This window comes from Nylanderia fulva, unplaced genomic scaffold, assembly GCF_048542155.1.
Source record: "Nylanderia fulva isolate GAGA-0341 unplaced genomic scaffold, ASM4854215v1 Scaffold14, whole genome shotgun sequence".
In the NCBI taxonomy this organism is placed as follows: Eukaryota; Metazoa; Arthropoda; class Insecta; order Hymenoptera; family Formicidae; genus Nylanderia; species Nylanderia fulva.
The window spans coordinates 2,961,660-2,980,419 of record NW_028189622.1 but is presented as its reverse complement, the minus strand read 5'-3'; the positions used below and the strand labels follow the sequence as shown (position 1 = coordinate 2,980,419).

The 18,760-nt window shown below is 35.3% G+C and overlaps 1 protein-coding gene across 11 annotated transcripts in view; it reads right to left on the bottom strand.

Moving 5' to 3' along the window:
* LOC114929124 (dystrophin, isoforms A/C/F/G/H) overlaps positions 1-18,760 on the bottom strand; it is a 420,071-nt gene that overhangs the window by 47,510 nt on the left and 353,801 nt on the right. For 10 of the 11 annotated variants that reach the window (XM_085480171.1, XM_085480172.1, XM_029300536.2 and 7 more), the window contains one exon: positions 13,845-14,011. In XM_085480171.1, the coding sequence (XP_085336297.1) occupies positions 13,845-14,011 (167 nt within the window). The remainder of the gene's footprint in view (positions 1-13,844; positions 14,012-18,760) is intronic. The other variant, XM_085480169.1, reaches the window with a different exon arrangement.

Here is an 18,760-nt window from a genome sequence, read left to right as displayed (position 1 = left end):
ACCACGACGACGTTTACGACCTGTAAAGAGATCCATTTCGTCAAGTGCATTCGAACGTTCGACAAATATCTCAAAGGAGGTGGTACCTTCGGGAGAAGGAGAAAACTCTTAAGTGCTGGAAGCCTTAAACTTTTGATCCTCGAGCGCAGCTTTAAACGCCAAGTGTCCGTAAATTACGATCTACAAATTGCTTCTATATATCAATTAAAGTACAATATATGCAATTATATACGTATATATATATATATGATGTATTCGAGAAGAAACTTGTTCGTAACAAATTGATATTCCTTGTCGAAAAATTGAAATAATTATCTTCATACGAAAATTTAATGCTATAATAATTTAATGCTAAATTTAGTGCTATGTTTTTTTTTGCAATTTTATAGAAATATTGATATTAAATACCGTAAAAATGAATCTTTATTAAATTGTTAATTCATCGAAACATCCATCTTAATCCCACGCATTTTAATCGTTTTTGACAAAAAAAAGGGATCTTTCTTCTGGCGCGTAATAAAAAATGGAGCAAACCAAAGGGACCCTTTGATTCATGCTGCAGGATGTAAATTGAAAGGGGAAAAAGCGCGAGAGAGATGGTAAAAACCGGAGAGCCCTCATAGCAAAACCAGTCGTTTCCTCGGCCAATTTCATCTGCTTATTCATCGTGTACAATAGAGCAGCATTCTTTTTACTTTAATTAGTGCAAGTTTCACACATGAGGAACAATATATACATATTATAGATTTTATTAACTGTTTTTTAAAGACATTTTGCTATTGTTTAATTTTTTATTATATTCATATCTTTATTCTAGTGTATTTCTATAACGTTCTAATGCTTAGCATTTCATATACATATATATAAATTATCTTCTACTTAATTAATTCATTTTTGCAACGAAGAATATTAAAAAGGTGCTTAGCTATTAAAAGAACTTTTAACTATTATATTATATCTTTATAATTTATGAATAATCAGTCTCAACTAGTATAATAAAATCAAGTCAAACTGTGCACTCCAAAATTTCACAAAATATTCAATATTAATGCCCCCCAACATGCGCGTTTTGTCGATCTCGCGGAAATAGCAGCAAAATCGATTGATGCCAATTATTAATAGCGATCCCTCAATTTCCTCGCAGGACACTTAATCTCACCAGAGCTCTCGGATCCGACCGCATTGTTTCGTACAATCTCGAGTCCTCTCATATCTCGAATCACCGATCACGCCCTTTTTTTCTTTTTGCCTCCCGGTCGCCCACACACGGCGCGAAAAGTGAGAGGCGGAACGCGAGACCCGCGAAGAATCTCCGAAAGCGCCGCGAATCACATCCTCACTCCGTGACCCGGTCGCTTTATCCGTTCACGCGTTGCATGCGTATGCAAATGTGCGTGCGTGCGTGCGCGCGCACTCGCACTTCGCGCGAAACGCCGACTGAACGCGCGTCGGATCGTTGGGTCCGCGTATAGGGCCGGCTGCTACCAAATCGTGGAGTGCCCAGGGGACATCCAGAGAAGGGGAGAAAAGAAGAGAAGGTCGGGAAGGGTGGGAATATAATGGAACAAACGTGCGGCATATAAAGGATGAAAGAGAGAAAAAGATAGAGGGATCGAGAGAGAGTTTCGCGCCAGTTAAAGCGGAAGCTGGATTCTGAGACCCTTCGCTCGGCTCTGCTCGGTTCCTCTCGGAAATTCGGGAAGACGTTGTTGGAACGAGCAGAATCCTCGCCGAAGGACCGAATTGGTCGGTAAGCGTGAATCTGCGGTTATCCCGAGTCGGCCCAGCATTCCCTTCCTCGTAAGTTTCATTTTCAGATTGTATTAATTTTTTTAATTGTTCTTACAATAAATATGGAAAATAAATTAAAAATTTTTAATCGATCTTTTAATTAATATCAAATCTATGTCAACGCGTGCGTTACACATATGAAATTAGGTATCCGGAGTCGGTCCAGCGTTCCCTCCTTCGTAAGTTTAATTTTCGAAATTTGTATTAATTTTTTAATTTTTATTTTTATAATAAATATAAAAAAATATTTGTGTATTGTTTAAAAATCTTTAGTCGATCTTTTATTTATTAATATCAAATTGATGTCAACGCGTGTGTCACACATATGAAATTAGGTATCCGGAGTCGGTCCAGCGTTCCCTTCTTCGTAAGTTTAATTTTCGAAATTTGTATTAACTTTTTAGATTTTTAATTTGATAATAAATATAAACAAATATTTGTGTATTGTTTAAAAATCTTTAGTCGATCTTTTATTTATTAATATCAAATTGATGTGTCGCACATGTGATATCAGGTATATCCTCTGCATCCATTAAAGCGACATAGATGTAAACGCACACGTACTAATTGATGAATAATTAAATGATTTATCGTGACTTTGATCAGATGCAATCAAGTTACGTCTCAAGCAACATGGTTCCAATTACCTGCTGATTGCCTTACAGACTAATCAATTAATATCATACGATACACGAGCATCACAATCGTTCGGTGAAGAATTATTTGATTATATTCTCTTCCTATTTTCGCCGATATTTTGTGCGTATTTTTATTTTTTGCCAAAATTGCGCGTTGTTCATCTGCACGTTATCGCGAGTGCTGTATAACGAATATGCATAAATATTGGTATATGTGTGTGTACGTATGTGTGCATGGATAAACCAAGCGGAGATAGATATATGCGATGAGTAACGGTCAGACTCGTCAATTATAAATATGATTCAGCGACCGCGTGGTAAAGTTTAATATTAACCGACACTGTTCATTTATCACACGCAATTTATTTTATATATATCGGTATGGGCGTATCGGGGCGTATCGCTTTAGAGCTATTGCTAAATCTAATCCTATACGTTTATCACTCGTAATGTACGATTACGCGTGTTTATGTACGTACGAGGTTTAATGAAGAAGCGCTTATCGCTATCATTTTCCGCGTTTTAACTTGGCGAATAGAAGCGATAAATACGCAAATAATCGTTTAGGGGGATCAATTTTATTTGATCGGCAATTAACGCGTTATTGTCCGCTAAAAGTATAGCGCGATATCGATGATTCGTGTGCAATTATAAATCGATACTCGTGTAATAAACTGCGGGCTGCATGTCGAACACGCGATTATTGCACATGTAGCAATAGGTAGAATGCGAGGGGTTAACATTGTAGGAATGAAAGCAAGCAGGGGAGAAACGTGATGTGGCTCGAGTTTGAAGTATTACACGTCGCCGGCGTGAGTAAACTCGTAGATCCGGACTCATCTTTAGTTTAGATATAGTCATTTGGAATAAATCCGCTCTAAAACTCTTGAATGGCATATATAACAATTCACGATCTGCATTTTTTCTCGACGCGTCAATTGCACATAGGGAAGAATAATTATTGATTCAATTTATTTCAGTTTTTCGACAACTAAAACGACCTTAATTGACCGATAATTACTTTTTGAAGAAGACCAGCCGCGTGAAACTTTTCTGTGTGTTTATAAAAATCCTTAATGGCTCGAAAATGTCGAGAGAAAATCTCTTTCATGTTTACCTTTCATAAATATTATAATAATTTTAATTAGAGCTTTCAATCTATTAAGCGCATTATGTTCTTTACCTCTCCTTTGCAATTTTCAAACTATGACATTAATACTCTAGTAGGATGTTTCACGAGTACCTTAATGTATTTGTCTAAACTGTATGAATTATGATCCTTTTATACTTGCAAAGTCGACACTTTTACAAACTGCGCTTCTCGTAAACTTTTAACTTTGCAAACAAGTGGCATATATATAATAGCAACTTATAAAAATTTCTTTCGTATGCTTCGAATGATGAATCGCAGATTTAGTTCGAAATTTAATTTCGACAAATTATATATAATAAATAAATATGAATAAACGATATACACAAAGAAATGCAGTTATTTATTTAATATTTTTAAATAAGAGAGAGAGAGAGAGAGAGAATTAAAATACGGGTTTAAAATAATTTCAATAATTGAAAGTGACATGATTTTTCTACTTATTTTTGGAGACACAAATTTTCTATCTATTCTAGGAGTCACGAGTTTTTAATTTTTTCTTGAAATATGCAAACTTGATATGTTTTTCAAATATTATAAATAATACGGGTGCACAAAATATATATATATATATATATATTTTTTTTTGATTAAGAAATAATTTTTAATAAAATCAAAATTTATTTTCCAACAGATATATCAAAATAGAAACGCGCAAATTAAAATGCGCGTGTATCAAAACCCGATGTATGTCTAAATCGCATTTGTTAAAAAAACATGATATATCTCGTGCTTAAAAAAACAAATTGAATTTTATAGTAATTCAATTTGTGAATTGTTAAAAACAACAGAAAATCGCTGTTGCATTTTAAAACGTCAATGTTATTAATTGTAAGCAAAAATAACGTCGCATTTCGATTCTCCCGGTATAGTATCTATCGATCTCATATAATTTTGCTTCGCTATAAAGCAGTAATTTGATTTTTGTCATAAAACGTATATATAAATTGCGGGCGATATTTTCGATAAAATTGTTTAACGAGAGACGAACGATGACGATGACGATGACGACGACGAAGCCTTGTTTCCGAGTCTCATGGGTCGCGCAGTCGCGTTCTCGCATGTCAACTCTGACACGTCCTGTTCAATTACTAGCCACATAAACATAATGTAAATTTAGCCCGGGTCTATGTACAAAGCACACAATACCAATATATATATCACAATATATATATATATATATATAGCTCATGTTTAATGCAGGAGAGCCGGAGAACGCGCAACGTTACAATGCGATATTACAGAGCATCTACAGAGCGCCGTGTTGCCGCGGTTTCCGCCCAGATTTTCGCGATCGACCCGACCCCGTTCATTCTGCAATCTTCCGTACTTCCTCCTTAAATCTTGATTGATTTTTATATTAACTCGCCCGCGAAATTCTCGCAGTTTTTCTTGATAAGTTTCCTTAGTACTTCGTCGCATCGATACATTCGCGTTTAAATGTTTCATAGCGTTTAATGATTCCTGTGGCATATTTTTGAAATGTTTACAAAAGTGAATTCAAAAATTTAAATTTACAATAGCTTTTATTTATTAAAATAACGAAAATAAAAGCCAAATTGATTTTTTAAAGTTTTCTATTTTTCTTTCGCGTAATGCAGACAGAGTAAAAAGATTTTTTGAATTATAAGATTTAAATTTGTTTAAAATTTTTGTAAGCTTACTATGCTTTTCGCGTTGACGCGTTGACTTGTCATTCTGTGAATATCCTAAAATAATGAGAAAACTTTTTAGAACGCAACAGATCTACCTGAAGTCAATTTGCCGACTGGCAATGGGATTCACTTTATCCGATTATAAAAGCGCGGTAGAATTTATTAAGAGCGTAACGCACTTTATTATGTCTACGAGTGTTGGCACGAAATTATATGGAAACACGCAATGTGTGCGAAAGCGTCGCGACGCGCGGGTGCGTTGAACTTGAAACGCGAGCCGCGTAAATTTGGACGTCGCGTCGCGTCGCGTTGCGAGTTGAATTTAACGCGTCGTTGAACTTGAAGACGAAACGGGTTCAGGTAAACAGCAGCTTCCGGTCGTACTTCTAATTCGAATTACTTCGAGCTTTCCCACCGTCGGGATATATTCCGCGACAGCAGACGTAATAAGCTAACGATCGGATATACAAATTTGTGTCATCTATTTCACGATGTGATGTAGTACATGTCGCGTTAATCGAAACCGATAAAGCTGATGGACGCTAAGTGGATATAACAAGCTGTTCTGGAATCTCTGGATCTTAATTTCTATATTTTTTTCATGAAATTCTTGTGATTAATTCTCTCTCATTTTTAAGTTACATGCATTATTAAGTATTGGTAGAATTTTATCAGCGTAAATTTTAATTTTCTAATTTTTTTAACTAAAAAGGAATAAGGAAAAATATTATCACAGTCTTTTACTTAAGTGAAAAAATAAGCGATACTTGTATGCATGACTCGTTTGATCATTATTTCTTAACGATTAATTTCTGTCATTCTGTTCATGTTGTCAGATATGCATGACGCATACATCATACATACATATATTGCAATAAAAATAAAACTAGCAATAATTGATAAATTATACTGCGCACAGAACGCATATGATTTATCAAGTTATTAATTAAGATACTTAAATATTTTTCTTCCTACCTCTTTTTCCTATCTTTCATCATCGTAAGCAAAGATTGTCGAGAGATTATCGGCTGCAATTCGAAATCATTAATATGCCAATGTATGAGCAAAGTTGTAGAACAACTATGTCTTGGATGTGACATGCGCGTAATACTCGTAATATCTATATCCGGTTTTAACGATAGAAATAGGCTCATCATCAGTCTGTCTATTCTATTTACATATAAACTTAACTATACTTCGCTGACTACAAATTTACCTTGTAATTAAGTAATTAGTGAACTGCCGCTAACTGACTAATTAAGTGTCCGCTAGTTAGCAAATGGATTAATACCGATGCGAATGCCCGAGCATATTAACATCGCCAGGAAATAACATTTCACTCCGGAAAATGTATATATACAGCATAAATTATGCATATACATGTATATCTTTGTTTATGTGTATATCTCTATATTACGTAATTGATTAACTATCAGCTCGAAAACAAGTTTCTGCCAATATTGCCAATAATCGCGACTGGATTTCTCGACAGTCGCATTACAGAGACATTAAATTTTTATAAAAATATTTCTGATCATATAAACCTTGAAAGATTGATTGAAAGCCAAGGGAGCAACATATTTACATTTGCACTTAATGTGTATGCATGTTACTTCATTTTTCAACTGTGCAAAATTAAATAAAATATAATAATTTCCTTCACAATATATCATACATTAATCTCATCCTTATTATTTTTCTGTAGGAAAATTTTACCATTTTCTTTTTCATTAAGTAAACTAAAGATTTTGTTAAAACTTATTAATTTAACGCTCGTATATATCTCAAAAATGTAAGCGATCCGACAGGCATTTCTTTTCTACAAAAAGAGACATAAATACAGTCTAATCTAATCTACACTCATTCTAACACTCGAGAATTGCCCCGACACTGTACAATCGATCTCAGATACTCTAATTCGAGATGAATGAGCTCGCACGCGATGTTGAATATTTACTTTTCAACAGAACCACCGATCGTCATGGTCTTTTTCAACACGCTATTAATCCGGAATAATTCGAAAGATAATGCGATTATAACTCAAAAGACGGTATTTCAATTTCCGCAGCTGGTCTGGATATACGTGTGCATTCATTTATTCATTCATTCATTCGACTCGCCTAAGTGTGTTTTATTCTCCTATGAACACATGACGTTACGTTTGTGCGTGTGTACGTCAATATGCGTGTACTACCACATGCATACAATTATACCGCCAGCTATATTCCCTGATTGGGCCTGGCCAGGATCCCTCTTGCCTTGCTTCCTCCTTTGCATACCTAACTACGGAGGAGAATTCCTCCGGTATGGACGACTCGAATTGCTTGGTTCGGCTTAATTTCGAGCTTAAATCGGGATATCTCGCGATTTCAACCATCTGCCAACCCTAACAGAGTGCATTCTACTCCACTTTCACCTCTCGGACCGGTCAACATGCGGGAATGAGAAATCTATTTTTTTTTTTTTATTTATTTTTCACGTGCAATTTTCTAGCGAAAAACGATAAATACACATAAAGTTTGTTCTTCATATATATGTACGTTTGCGCAAATACTACGCAAAATTTCTTCCACGATAGATAGATATAGATAGATGTTCGTCACAAATTATTTATACGAAATAATATCCAACAGTTTGATGCTTTAAAAGAATTTTGCTTCGCTTCATTCTTACAGATAAAACTTCTCTGTTCGTAATAAATGATGCCCGTCCGTCAATCCCAAGGAAAGACTTTTTAATACATGTCAATATTTGTTTTGTTGTCGATAAAGTTGAAAAATTACAGTGACAGGTACGTCAAGTTCTTCATTACTCTACTTTTGAAAAACTTTTGAAGATTGTGCACGATGAAGATTCGTAAGAAAATACGCGTTTACTTTGTCTCGATATAAAATAAATTCTCAGTACTTATTTGGCAAAAAAGAAAATTGAGATTCTTTCGTATAACAAATTTAATACTTTTTCGATAAAAATAAATTTCGAAACAATAAGGCAGTACAATCATCGATAAAAATTCAAAAATAAAGTTAACGCGCATAATATTATTTGCAATCTTTGTATCTCGATTCTCGATTATTACATATTTTCTAAAATTTAATGTCTATAAAAAGCATTGGTTATTGTAAAATTCAATTAAAAAATAAAAAATATAAAAATGATGAAGCAATAAAAATTCTTCAATTTGAGCAGTTTTCGATTGTAAAAAATATAAAAATCTCGAGATGAAGAATTTGATTGAAAACTCTATAGAATCAAGATAATATAATCGTTAATCATCGATCATTTTTATAACGATTTCCCGATAGGAAAAGAGAGAATTATTCGAGAGACATTTCGCTTCGTCTCGTTTGCATTGCCAAGAACAATTTCGGGCGATCCAGGCGTGACGGTAGATAGGAAGTCAAATTAATATAAAGCGGTGAATCCCGGACGGTATCGGCGACCAAAAAGAAGGTGTCGTCCGTAATTACTAGATAGCCGATAATTAAAGTGCGAGGAAGAAGGGATCGCGGCGAGAAAACGTGGAATTTAAAAGTTAAATTGTGTTTCGCTCATGAATTATGCATTCGTGACGCAGACTCTTTTGATTGCACGGAAACTTTGATCTTCCGGGTACATCGTATCGGTCACATGACCGTTAACACGATGCACTTTTAATCGACAGATACTCGAGAGAGCGAGCGTTTCTTTATACTTATTCAAAACGCTCTCGTTGGGCTTCGACCGGTCCGTTTATTTTCGAGCGATAAACATGCGATAGTTATTAATATCTCGTCTGCCGACATTGTGGAAAACACGTTGAATCGAACACAACGAGCGAGATGAACGACGTCACGCCGAGTCACGCCCTTTCCGATCGCCTTTGAAGAGCTTATTTACTTAAACGTGAGGATTTTATCGACGCGGCTAGCGCGCAGATCGAATAGGAAACTAAGTAACTTGCTTGTTACTCCAACTCGTAACGAGAATAAATAAATGGATTGATGAATATGCATCTTGCAATTAAGCTTCATCGACTATCGAAAGCGACCGGAGACCCCCTTGGACAGCTGCGTTCATGTATAATTTGCAACGAAATGAATTCCTCAAGACTTATAGCCATTAAATTAATTTTAATTTTTACATAAACAATGCTTAGCTGAGAAACTAAGATATTCTATTAAATTATGCAAATATAAAAGCTGTAAGAATTTGCGATCTAGAAGAGATGATTTGATCGACGATATATACTGATCAATTTACTGATGCTTAATCGGAGTATTCGAGTTCAATAAAATTACATGAAAGCTACAAATATAAAAATTGCAAGTCCTTTGAAAATTAAAAACTATTCCATATGGTTCGCATGAAATATAAAAACAGATATTTTGTAAAAGTTGTGTTTTGTAAATTGATCAATGATGACGTATAATTAAATATCGCAATTAACCGGAGATAAACCGAATTATCTATCCAAAGAGCGCCAGCTGTTCCTGCTTATAATCGATAGACCACTCGAATTATATTAAAATGAATTTCCTCGGTACTGGTGGGTCGACATTATTATTAGAGCTCGTTAAAAGAAAATTATTACCATCTTCCTCGAGCTCGTGAAATCTCGGTTAAAAATACCGTCAACTATCGAATTTAACAGTAATGTAATTTATTATTTAAATTTGTTATTTTAATTAATTTAATATATCTAAATAGTTTTCATGCATATATAAAAATTCTCCGAAAATTCTCGCGCAAAAACTCGAGTCAAATTCAGGAATATCCTTAATTATATATTGTACTATTTTTGAATTAAATTTAATTTTATTCTAACTATTAAGTCTTATGAAAGCGTATACTTTTTAAAATAAAATTTATTTAAGATAATTAAAGGGATTTTTTTATTTAGAGAGCAGCAAACTTTCAATTATACTAATGATTCAATAATATTTATGGTCAAAAGAGTGTATTCCAATTGCTGGCGCACATTCATAGTATACGAAATATATAATCCCCCGCCACGTAATTGACTAATAAATTGACGTTAACGATTATTAATGTCGCATAAAGTCAATTAATACTCTATAATTTGTATTACCAACTCACCGTATCGTTTAGTCGTCTATTACGATTTAATTACATCACACTCGACGTTTATCTCGGTTATATCCGATAAAATTTTTTAATTAGCGTACTTTGCCTGCGCTTCCATCCGAATCAAGATGATCAATTATCCGTTGTCATAGTTTTATTGCGAATCAGCGGACGGTTCTCCTCGCGAGTAACAGCTGATCGAAACGAGGCTCGTCGGCTGCGTCGTCGTATTATTCTGTATCAACGACGTATACGCAAACTACTATGCGAGCAGCGCACTACACGTGCGTGCGTGACGCAGACGATATTGCGTGCACGTATCATGAATTCCATTCGATCGGCATGCGTCGCGCTTCGAATCACACTACTAGTGGCATCTTGTCTCGTTCGAGGATATTTCGTACGTCGACGTTGCAATGCTAGTCTTGAAAAATTCGAAATACCGAAAAAATCAACGCCACAGTCGACGAACTGTCACAAAAGTATCATGTGGATTTCATTTTAATCAAAGACGAATTTTTAGAAAAAATGTCTTTATGCCCGTCTCATATATATCTATATCAACGCAATTAAAGTAAAATAAAAATTATAAAAAAACTATAAAGTCACCAGATGATAATTAAAAAATGGTAGTAATTTAATCAACCAACTCTGGCAAATTAAGTGATCTTTATTCAATATTCACGATGTTTCGGCCATGAGTTTCGGCCCTTATCAAGTGCTAAAACACAACTTTTTTTAAAAAACCTTAATTTTTGATCTTAGAATGTGACAAGATATAATAAAACGATAATGTGAAACAATTAACTATATACTAATATAGTTAATTGTTTCACATTATGGTTTTATTATATCTTGTCACATTTTAAGATAAAAAATTAAGGTTTTTAAAAAAGTTGTGTTTTAGCACTTAATAAGGGCCGAAACGTCGTGAATATTAAATAAAGATCACTTAATTTGCCAGAGTTGGTTGATTAAATTACTACAATTTTTTAAAATAAAAATTATTATTTTTTTATTTTCGTAAAGAACGTTCGGACTATTTTGGAAAAAAATCTACCGTCGCAGGGTTCATTCTCGAACGCGAGACGTGGAATATTCAACCGCATTCAAGTATCGTTCTTTCAACGCGAACGAGAGATGCAAAGCGTAAAACCGCTTATAAGACCGAGGGGTGTGATGTCGTACGCGCATGAAAACGAAGAAAACCATGTACGACGACGAAGGAGGAGAAAGGACGAAGTCGACGTGATTCCATCCACGAAAGGATGCATTAAACCTCGACAACGATGTGAATGCAAGCGTAGAGCTGAATTCTGAAACGCGGTTTATGCCTCCACGGATCCGCCGATCGATGCTCGCGCCTAAGCACCCGAGGGCGATGAATGGAACACGATTATAGATGCATCGCGAATACACACAACCCCCGTGTCGCACTGTCAACCGATAATAAATTCTCGACCTTCTCGAGGATAAGGAACAGCGGAATCCTCGCTTCTTCGCTCCGCGCGCTTATAAACGGTTCCTATACGGAAGAGGGCTGCTTTCGAGCGAGGCTCTTTTCGCTCGAGCACGTATACACGAGAGATGGTGCTTTGCCAAGGTTTGCATTAAACTTGAGGAGCGCATTCTTTGATGAAGTCGGTCGACGAATTTTCCTCGCTGAATATTTAATCGTGTCTCCTCGCGCGCGACTCGTGAATCTTCGACGTTAAATAGCACTTTAATCCTGTCCATTTCTTTTTTTTCATGTCAGCATATGTATATATCTATCATATATTAATAGTGTGTGAAAAAATTAATATTTCGTTGTTAAATATCCTGGTACATGTAATTAAAAATAAAATTCTCTCTCATTTAATTAGAAGCCATGCTGATGGAAAATTATATTTTTGATTATAACTAAAAAATATAACGGGGTGTATAAGCTTTCTTTTGCAAAAATAATGTGATCCCTGAATTTTTCATAATAATAGAAGATATACTCCTTCTCTAATTCCATAAGTTATATTATAGTCTCTATCAGGCACAATTGACGTACATGCGATACAAAGTAGAACCTCGATTAAATGAACGTCCAGGAAATAGGGGCTATTTCCGATATCGAAAAAGACGTGAGCTCGAGATTTCGGAGGTATTAGACGCGACACGAGCGTCGATTGGCCAGAGACGCATCTAAGGCTCGCCTTTGCTACGAGACAGCTCGTTTCCGAACGTCTTTCCTCGGTGCTCGCCAATAAACGGTCCGGTTGCTCTCCCTCTAAAGCGCAAAGTCGTTCCGACAAATGGAACCTCTCATAGAGAAGATTGTAATGGCAATCATAAAGCGATACGACGGAAAAATTGAGCCTCGTAACGATGTCGTCATTGGCCACTTGTAAAATTCTTGTTAAAACTAAACATCCCGTATTTCTCACCGTCATTATACACGGTCCGTCAAACTTTATCGATATCAGCACGAGTAATAGATATCTCTCATTTTATATAGAACTTAATATAATAATCTATTCGTGTGGAAAACATAAGAGATATAATAGCCACAATTTTATATTAAGCTTATATTTGACAGAACAAATAATATGAAAAAAATCAACTTTTTTGATCTGTCATTAAAAGATCGATGCTCGAGAAATAAGAAAAATGTATATCTTTCACTTATTACTTTGTCACATTTTTCAAATATATGAAAATTAATTGCACTTACTTGTTGAAGAGAAAATATGTTCATCAAATAAAAATAAATGAACTTCTCCTGTTCAAGTTTCTCTTTTACATAAAAGTTGATTTTAAAGTTACTTTCGATAGCACTTAATATTACATGGACTTATCTCGATCTATCATAATATCGTGGCACAGGGGAAGGATATAAATCAAAGTTTTCGCATTCGCTTCCAGCCGCAAGAAAATTCCAAGTTTCGCGCTTAATTTAAGTTTGTATATTATACCCAGCAACAAAATATCAATTAATTCTTGCGAAACTCATAGTCCGCAAACATTACCTCTCTTATCTGCTCATCGAGATATATCGCGAGTCATAAATTTCGTGTCTAGGCATCTAAACCTGTGTTTAGCTAATATACTAATGATACATTTCACCTCTAACAATTATTTGCTACACGTTCATTTAATGGAGATCACGTAACAAAGTCCAGCGATTAATCTTTGTTTGCAATCAACCATTTATCTCTTTACTTTTAAATCGTGCTGCGTACGCATACAAAATGCGTAACATCGCAACTTTACTTACGTAATTCTCAAATCGACAATGCGTGCGCAAATATATTTTTCAACTTCAATCTAAAATCCGTAACTTCGCAATTTATACGGTTCTGTCTCTCCACACACTCGATAATTTCTCGCGGGCGTCCGAAAATTCTGGATATCGATCCCTGTTGGTTTTTTAATACATCCGATTCAGGGACCAAGCCGGGATTTATATATGTTTCCGCGAAAGACAAGGAAAAAATTGGTATTCATATCAGGGAATACCATTCCGAAGGTAAGCGACTTTCTGTGTAAGTAAGAATGGAGTAAGGTACTCACGTTAGTGGTGTCGTCGAGTTTCCGCTTCCACGCATCGCTACGTTCGATTAAAGCGTTCCACTGCTCCGAAAGTTTATTCACTTCGCGACGAATGCTCCGCGTCAATTCGCGCGCCTGCTCCTCGGCGCTTCTGTATCCTCGGGAATCGCCATCCAATTCTCTACCTGCTATAGAAAAAGCAAATATAAAGGATCAAAACTGTTAAACGCTTTCCAAACCTACACAATTCTAATTTTTTTATTTAGTTATAGAGGTACGCTTTCGTTATCTCGCAAATATGGGCGAATATTGAAGCTTTTATTTGTGAACAATGTTTGTAGTACAAACAGCAAAGACCTCTTAAAATATTATTTTAATATCCAGATTGTGTTTCATGTTTTAGAAAAAAATAAATGTTTATCAGTAATGTTTTTTTGAGAATATTTGTCTCGTTGTTTCTGACATTTACATATGTGAAAGATAAAACGTTTAGCAATTTCTAGGAGACAAATGGAGATAATTGTCAATATTTTTCTAAAATTTTCAAGTATCGAGAAGATGAGAACGCACGATATCTCATCGTGTATAAAAAAATGTCTGATATAACATTATACTGCATCAAAATTCCTATATAACGTATCGAGAGAAGATCGCGTCTTTCCGACACAAGTTTATACTTTGATGTCAAGTTTGAGCGTATATTCGAGAGAGAAAAAAGCTCGATCCGAATCGATCGAGTCGCGCAAAAATACAAATATCTCCTTCCTGCCTCCTCAGCGCTGTCAATCGATAAATCCACGTGCGATTAAACGCGGATGCGCAGGATGAATCGCGGCGAAGACCAGCTGGGTAACATCGCGAACATAAATCAACATAACACGCGGATAGATAGGAAGCCAACGAGCAGACGCATATAGGTATACGGCATCGGGCGTTATCAATGCTAAACATGCACATAAAAACTGTCCGCTGCATGATACGATGCGTGATTCATAGGACAATTAATTCCCTGCGATAGGCTCGGATAGCTAACCCCGGGCTTTCGGCCATTTCTCTACGCTTCGTTACGCGCGTTCCGGCGCGTTGACGAAAAATAAAAGGATTTTCTTGCGACTCGGCGGGCGAGGCCCGTCTCGGTATTTTTACGGGTTTCCAGGGAGATACGTTCGGCAGTAAATCCCGCGATAAAGGCGCACCGATGATATTAAAAGATGGGGAAAAAACGATTTGCTCGGGACAGGACATCAGGCGCGGCCGCGCGATTATCTTTCGCGTCACGTGAGATTGAACAATCAATCTAGATAACGGCTAATGGATAATAACTCGCGGAAAAGCGCGGCGCGATGTTTGTTTTTTCCGCGGGAAAATAAGAGTAGTTTGTTGCGGTGACTATGTTGCAATTACACATCTTACACGCGCGCACGATACGTTTGTAACGATTAATTATTTTAATATGTCACCGTAAATATAAACACCCTGCACAAATTAAAAAATATATTTTACATGACTTATTATAAATTTTAAAATTAAAGTCTTTTTTTTAGTAATTTTATCGCGTTTCATAACTCTCATCGATTTTTGTATGTAAATTTTTATTCGAGTTAAATATACAGGTTCAAAAATTAAGTATTTATTTTTTCTCCAAATTTCAGATAAATTAAAAAAATCAAACTGGGTAAATATTTTTCACTAATAAAAAGGATATTTATTAATATTTTACTTAATGTGTTTATCTTTCTCTTTAGAAAAGTGTAACCCCTCAGGGAGGGAAACTTAAGAAATCCCCCTTAATTTTCGACAAAGAATCATCTAAAATTTTTTGCATTTATTTAGATACACTCTGTATGTATATGATAACTACTTAAAATTTATATAGTCTTTTACGACGGCAAGCGAAGAAACTGCTACAAAAATAAAAAAGAGAGAAGCTTTTTATTTCACAATTCCATGATTCGATATTCGCGATAAGAAATGCGCGCGATCAAAGATTTTCTTTCTATGTTATCACGTACTGATCTCCCCTGTAGAGACCGACAGGTGGAATGAAGTCAGTCGGATGCAGCCTCTATTTTCTCTAAAGCGGGAGGTGAAAAAGTAAGCAACGGGAAACAAGAAACAACAAGGCGGATCGAAAAACAAGAACCGTCTCCGAAAACAGTCTAAGAACGAATTGAATTAGACGATCGCGCTCTTTATTACTGAGCCATCCATTCAACAGTTGACGCTCTACTTTCCGAACACGTACGCCACTAGTTTATCTAGTTCCTGCTCGCTGACTTTTTCAACCTGATTTTAATCCACATCCTCGAAGTGTCACGCTAATTCTTTTCTCCTTCGCCACCGCGTCCGGATTTAAGTAGAGGAAATGGGCGACAAAGACGGAAATAGTAACAGGGTTCTCTAAAGAGTGAAATATAAATCCCGCAACTGTTATCGAGTAATATGAGTGAAAATGTCAAGTCTTCTTCCTAAAAAAATGTCAAGTATTAATTTGCATTTCACTGTTTAATAAACGATTCATAATATGTTAGTATATATTGACAATATATTAAAGACTAATATTTTGATTTATTTTTCATTTATTAGTTAGATTTATTGTCAAAAATGATTTTCCGTTAGTATTTTAATTTGACTCGTGTATACAATTTGACTCGCCATTTTGGCACGTGTATACAAAGCACTTTAAGTTTTCTAATTTGTGTTCTCGATTCAATCCTATCCTTCCAAGACAATTAATTTCCTAATTAAACTCTGAACAATACATTTCAAAATTCTTCTTGACATATTCTGACAGTATTACAAGATTACATCGCGTACATTCCCAACTACGACAAGCGCAATTAACAAGAAGCAAAACTATTCTAGGTCAACTATTTCCGTCTGATCGATCATTCTAGGAGCTATTGACGCACGCGTTTCTGATAAGATGTGTAGTCCGATCGGTTTCAATTCGCGGATGTGACTAATAATGTCTTTATAAAGTATAGAACTCCAAAAATATAAAGAATTGATCAAATCGTTTTACCTCGAACAAAAAAGATCCTCATCTATTCTGATACCAGAAACACATCAAACAATATACGTCAAAAAATGTCAATTTAATAATAATTTAACTATATATAACCTTAATCATATAAAAGCACGGACAATCCAAATATATTTCGGGAGAGTCAGCAGAGGTACAAAATAATATATAATCGCAATCTTTGTTCGCCGGTAAAAATTGTAAATCAATAAGACAGCAGAGTCCTAGTTCCGATCGACCGAATGCAGGAACCGCGAATGAAGTTCGCGAATAATTCGCACCGGCGAATTCAACGTCGGAATTATATAATCCGGCCTTACGGCGCGATGTTATTCTACCTCCAGAAATTTATCGACGTTGCGCGCGGCGCGGCCGATGCAGGGCACGTTTTGCGAAACGTGACTTCCTGTGGAATGAGCGAAACCGCGCGCGGCCGCTGCACGGAGTTGCTCGCTCGCAGGAGCCGCATCCACAGTTATTGGGATCAAATCCGTTCTCTACGCGGAGCGAAGCTATCGTTACGGTTATTCCGGGATCTTACGTCGGATATTACAAGCGGCACGGTGAATGACAATCAACCGCGGCCCTGAAAGTCGCGAAGGTATCGAACATAGCTTTCGTGTACAGATGAAGCGATGCGTCGAGAGATTACTCCGAGTAACGATTTGAGCCACGGCTGAATAATTCCATACTCTGTTAAGTTGAATTATAGAGTATAGCAGTAATTCACGATATATGTATACGGAGAGAGTTTTGTCTTTGAATTTAGCCTGAAAATCATGGTAATCGTGAAACAATACTATATAGTATTGGAAGGATTTGATGAGTTTCTCTTATTAATATTTACCACAATCAAAAATATTCATATGTACATAGGAAAATTAATCGAACATATTTTATATCTTATTGTGGTAGATATTAATATTTTTATCGTGATAAAAATACTAATCAAAGAAATTTTAGACACATTGTCTCACGATTACCATAATTTTCAGGGTAAATTCTAAAAAACAATTCTCTGTGTGTTAATACAGAATGATATAATATCAATATTTAATGAATAATGATTCTCAATGGTGATATATACATGTCTTTCGTTTCAATAAATAAATAATTAGCTAAAGTATGAAATGTATGTGTCGAGCGTATGATTAAATATTCCTGCCTCTTATCAAATTAACAAAAATTGAATATTGCTGCATAATATAACAAGTCTTTTTTCTATAAATACAACTGAATTCATTCGTCTTGAATACTTTCCTGTTGCTGCATATATAGTAAGTATATATAAGATTCATAAATCCCCTTTTAGAGATATTATTTTAATTCATTCAAGTCTGTAGAAATATTTTTGTGCATGGAAATTAAAAGTCTTTATATATTTTTCATCAAACAGTATCGATTATTGACTGTACGAATTAATTTCATGATATTGGTACAATCTGGCACTGAATATAGTTTGACGACAATAGCATTAGCGAGCGTGTTTGCGCGAATACATTTCCAAAGTAATTAAATCTCGTTCTGACGGAGACTAATGAACTTTTGATCAAAACTTGCTTAAATTATCGTCGGTTGGCTATTTCGATATTTGACGATCAATCGCGCGATATTCTGATAATTACAGTCAGTGGCGTCGATACGTGTACGTTAATTCGAAATATATATCAAATAATATGTTTAAAGAAATTGATTTTTTTTTCAAAAGCGATTTTTTGCATATTATTAATTATGCATATACAACACTTTATTGTATATAAATAAATAATAAATATTTCTTTATCGTTAAGCATAAAAAGATCACGAATAAACATCATATAAACGTTTCCACACTTATGATGCATTTCGAAACAACCAGTCATATAAACGTAATTGATCTAACAATAAGTCAATTACGTTGAAATTAAATCTT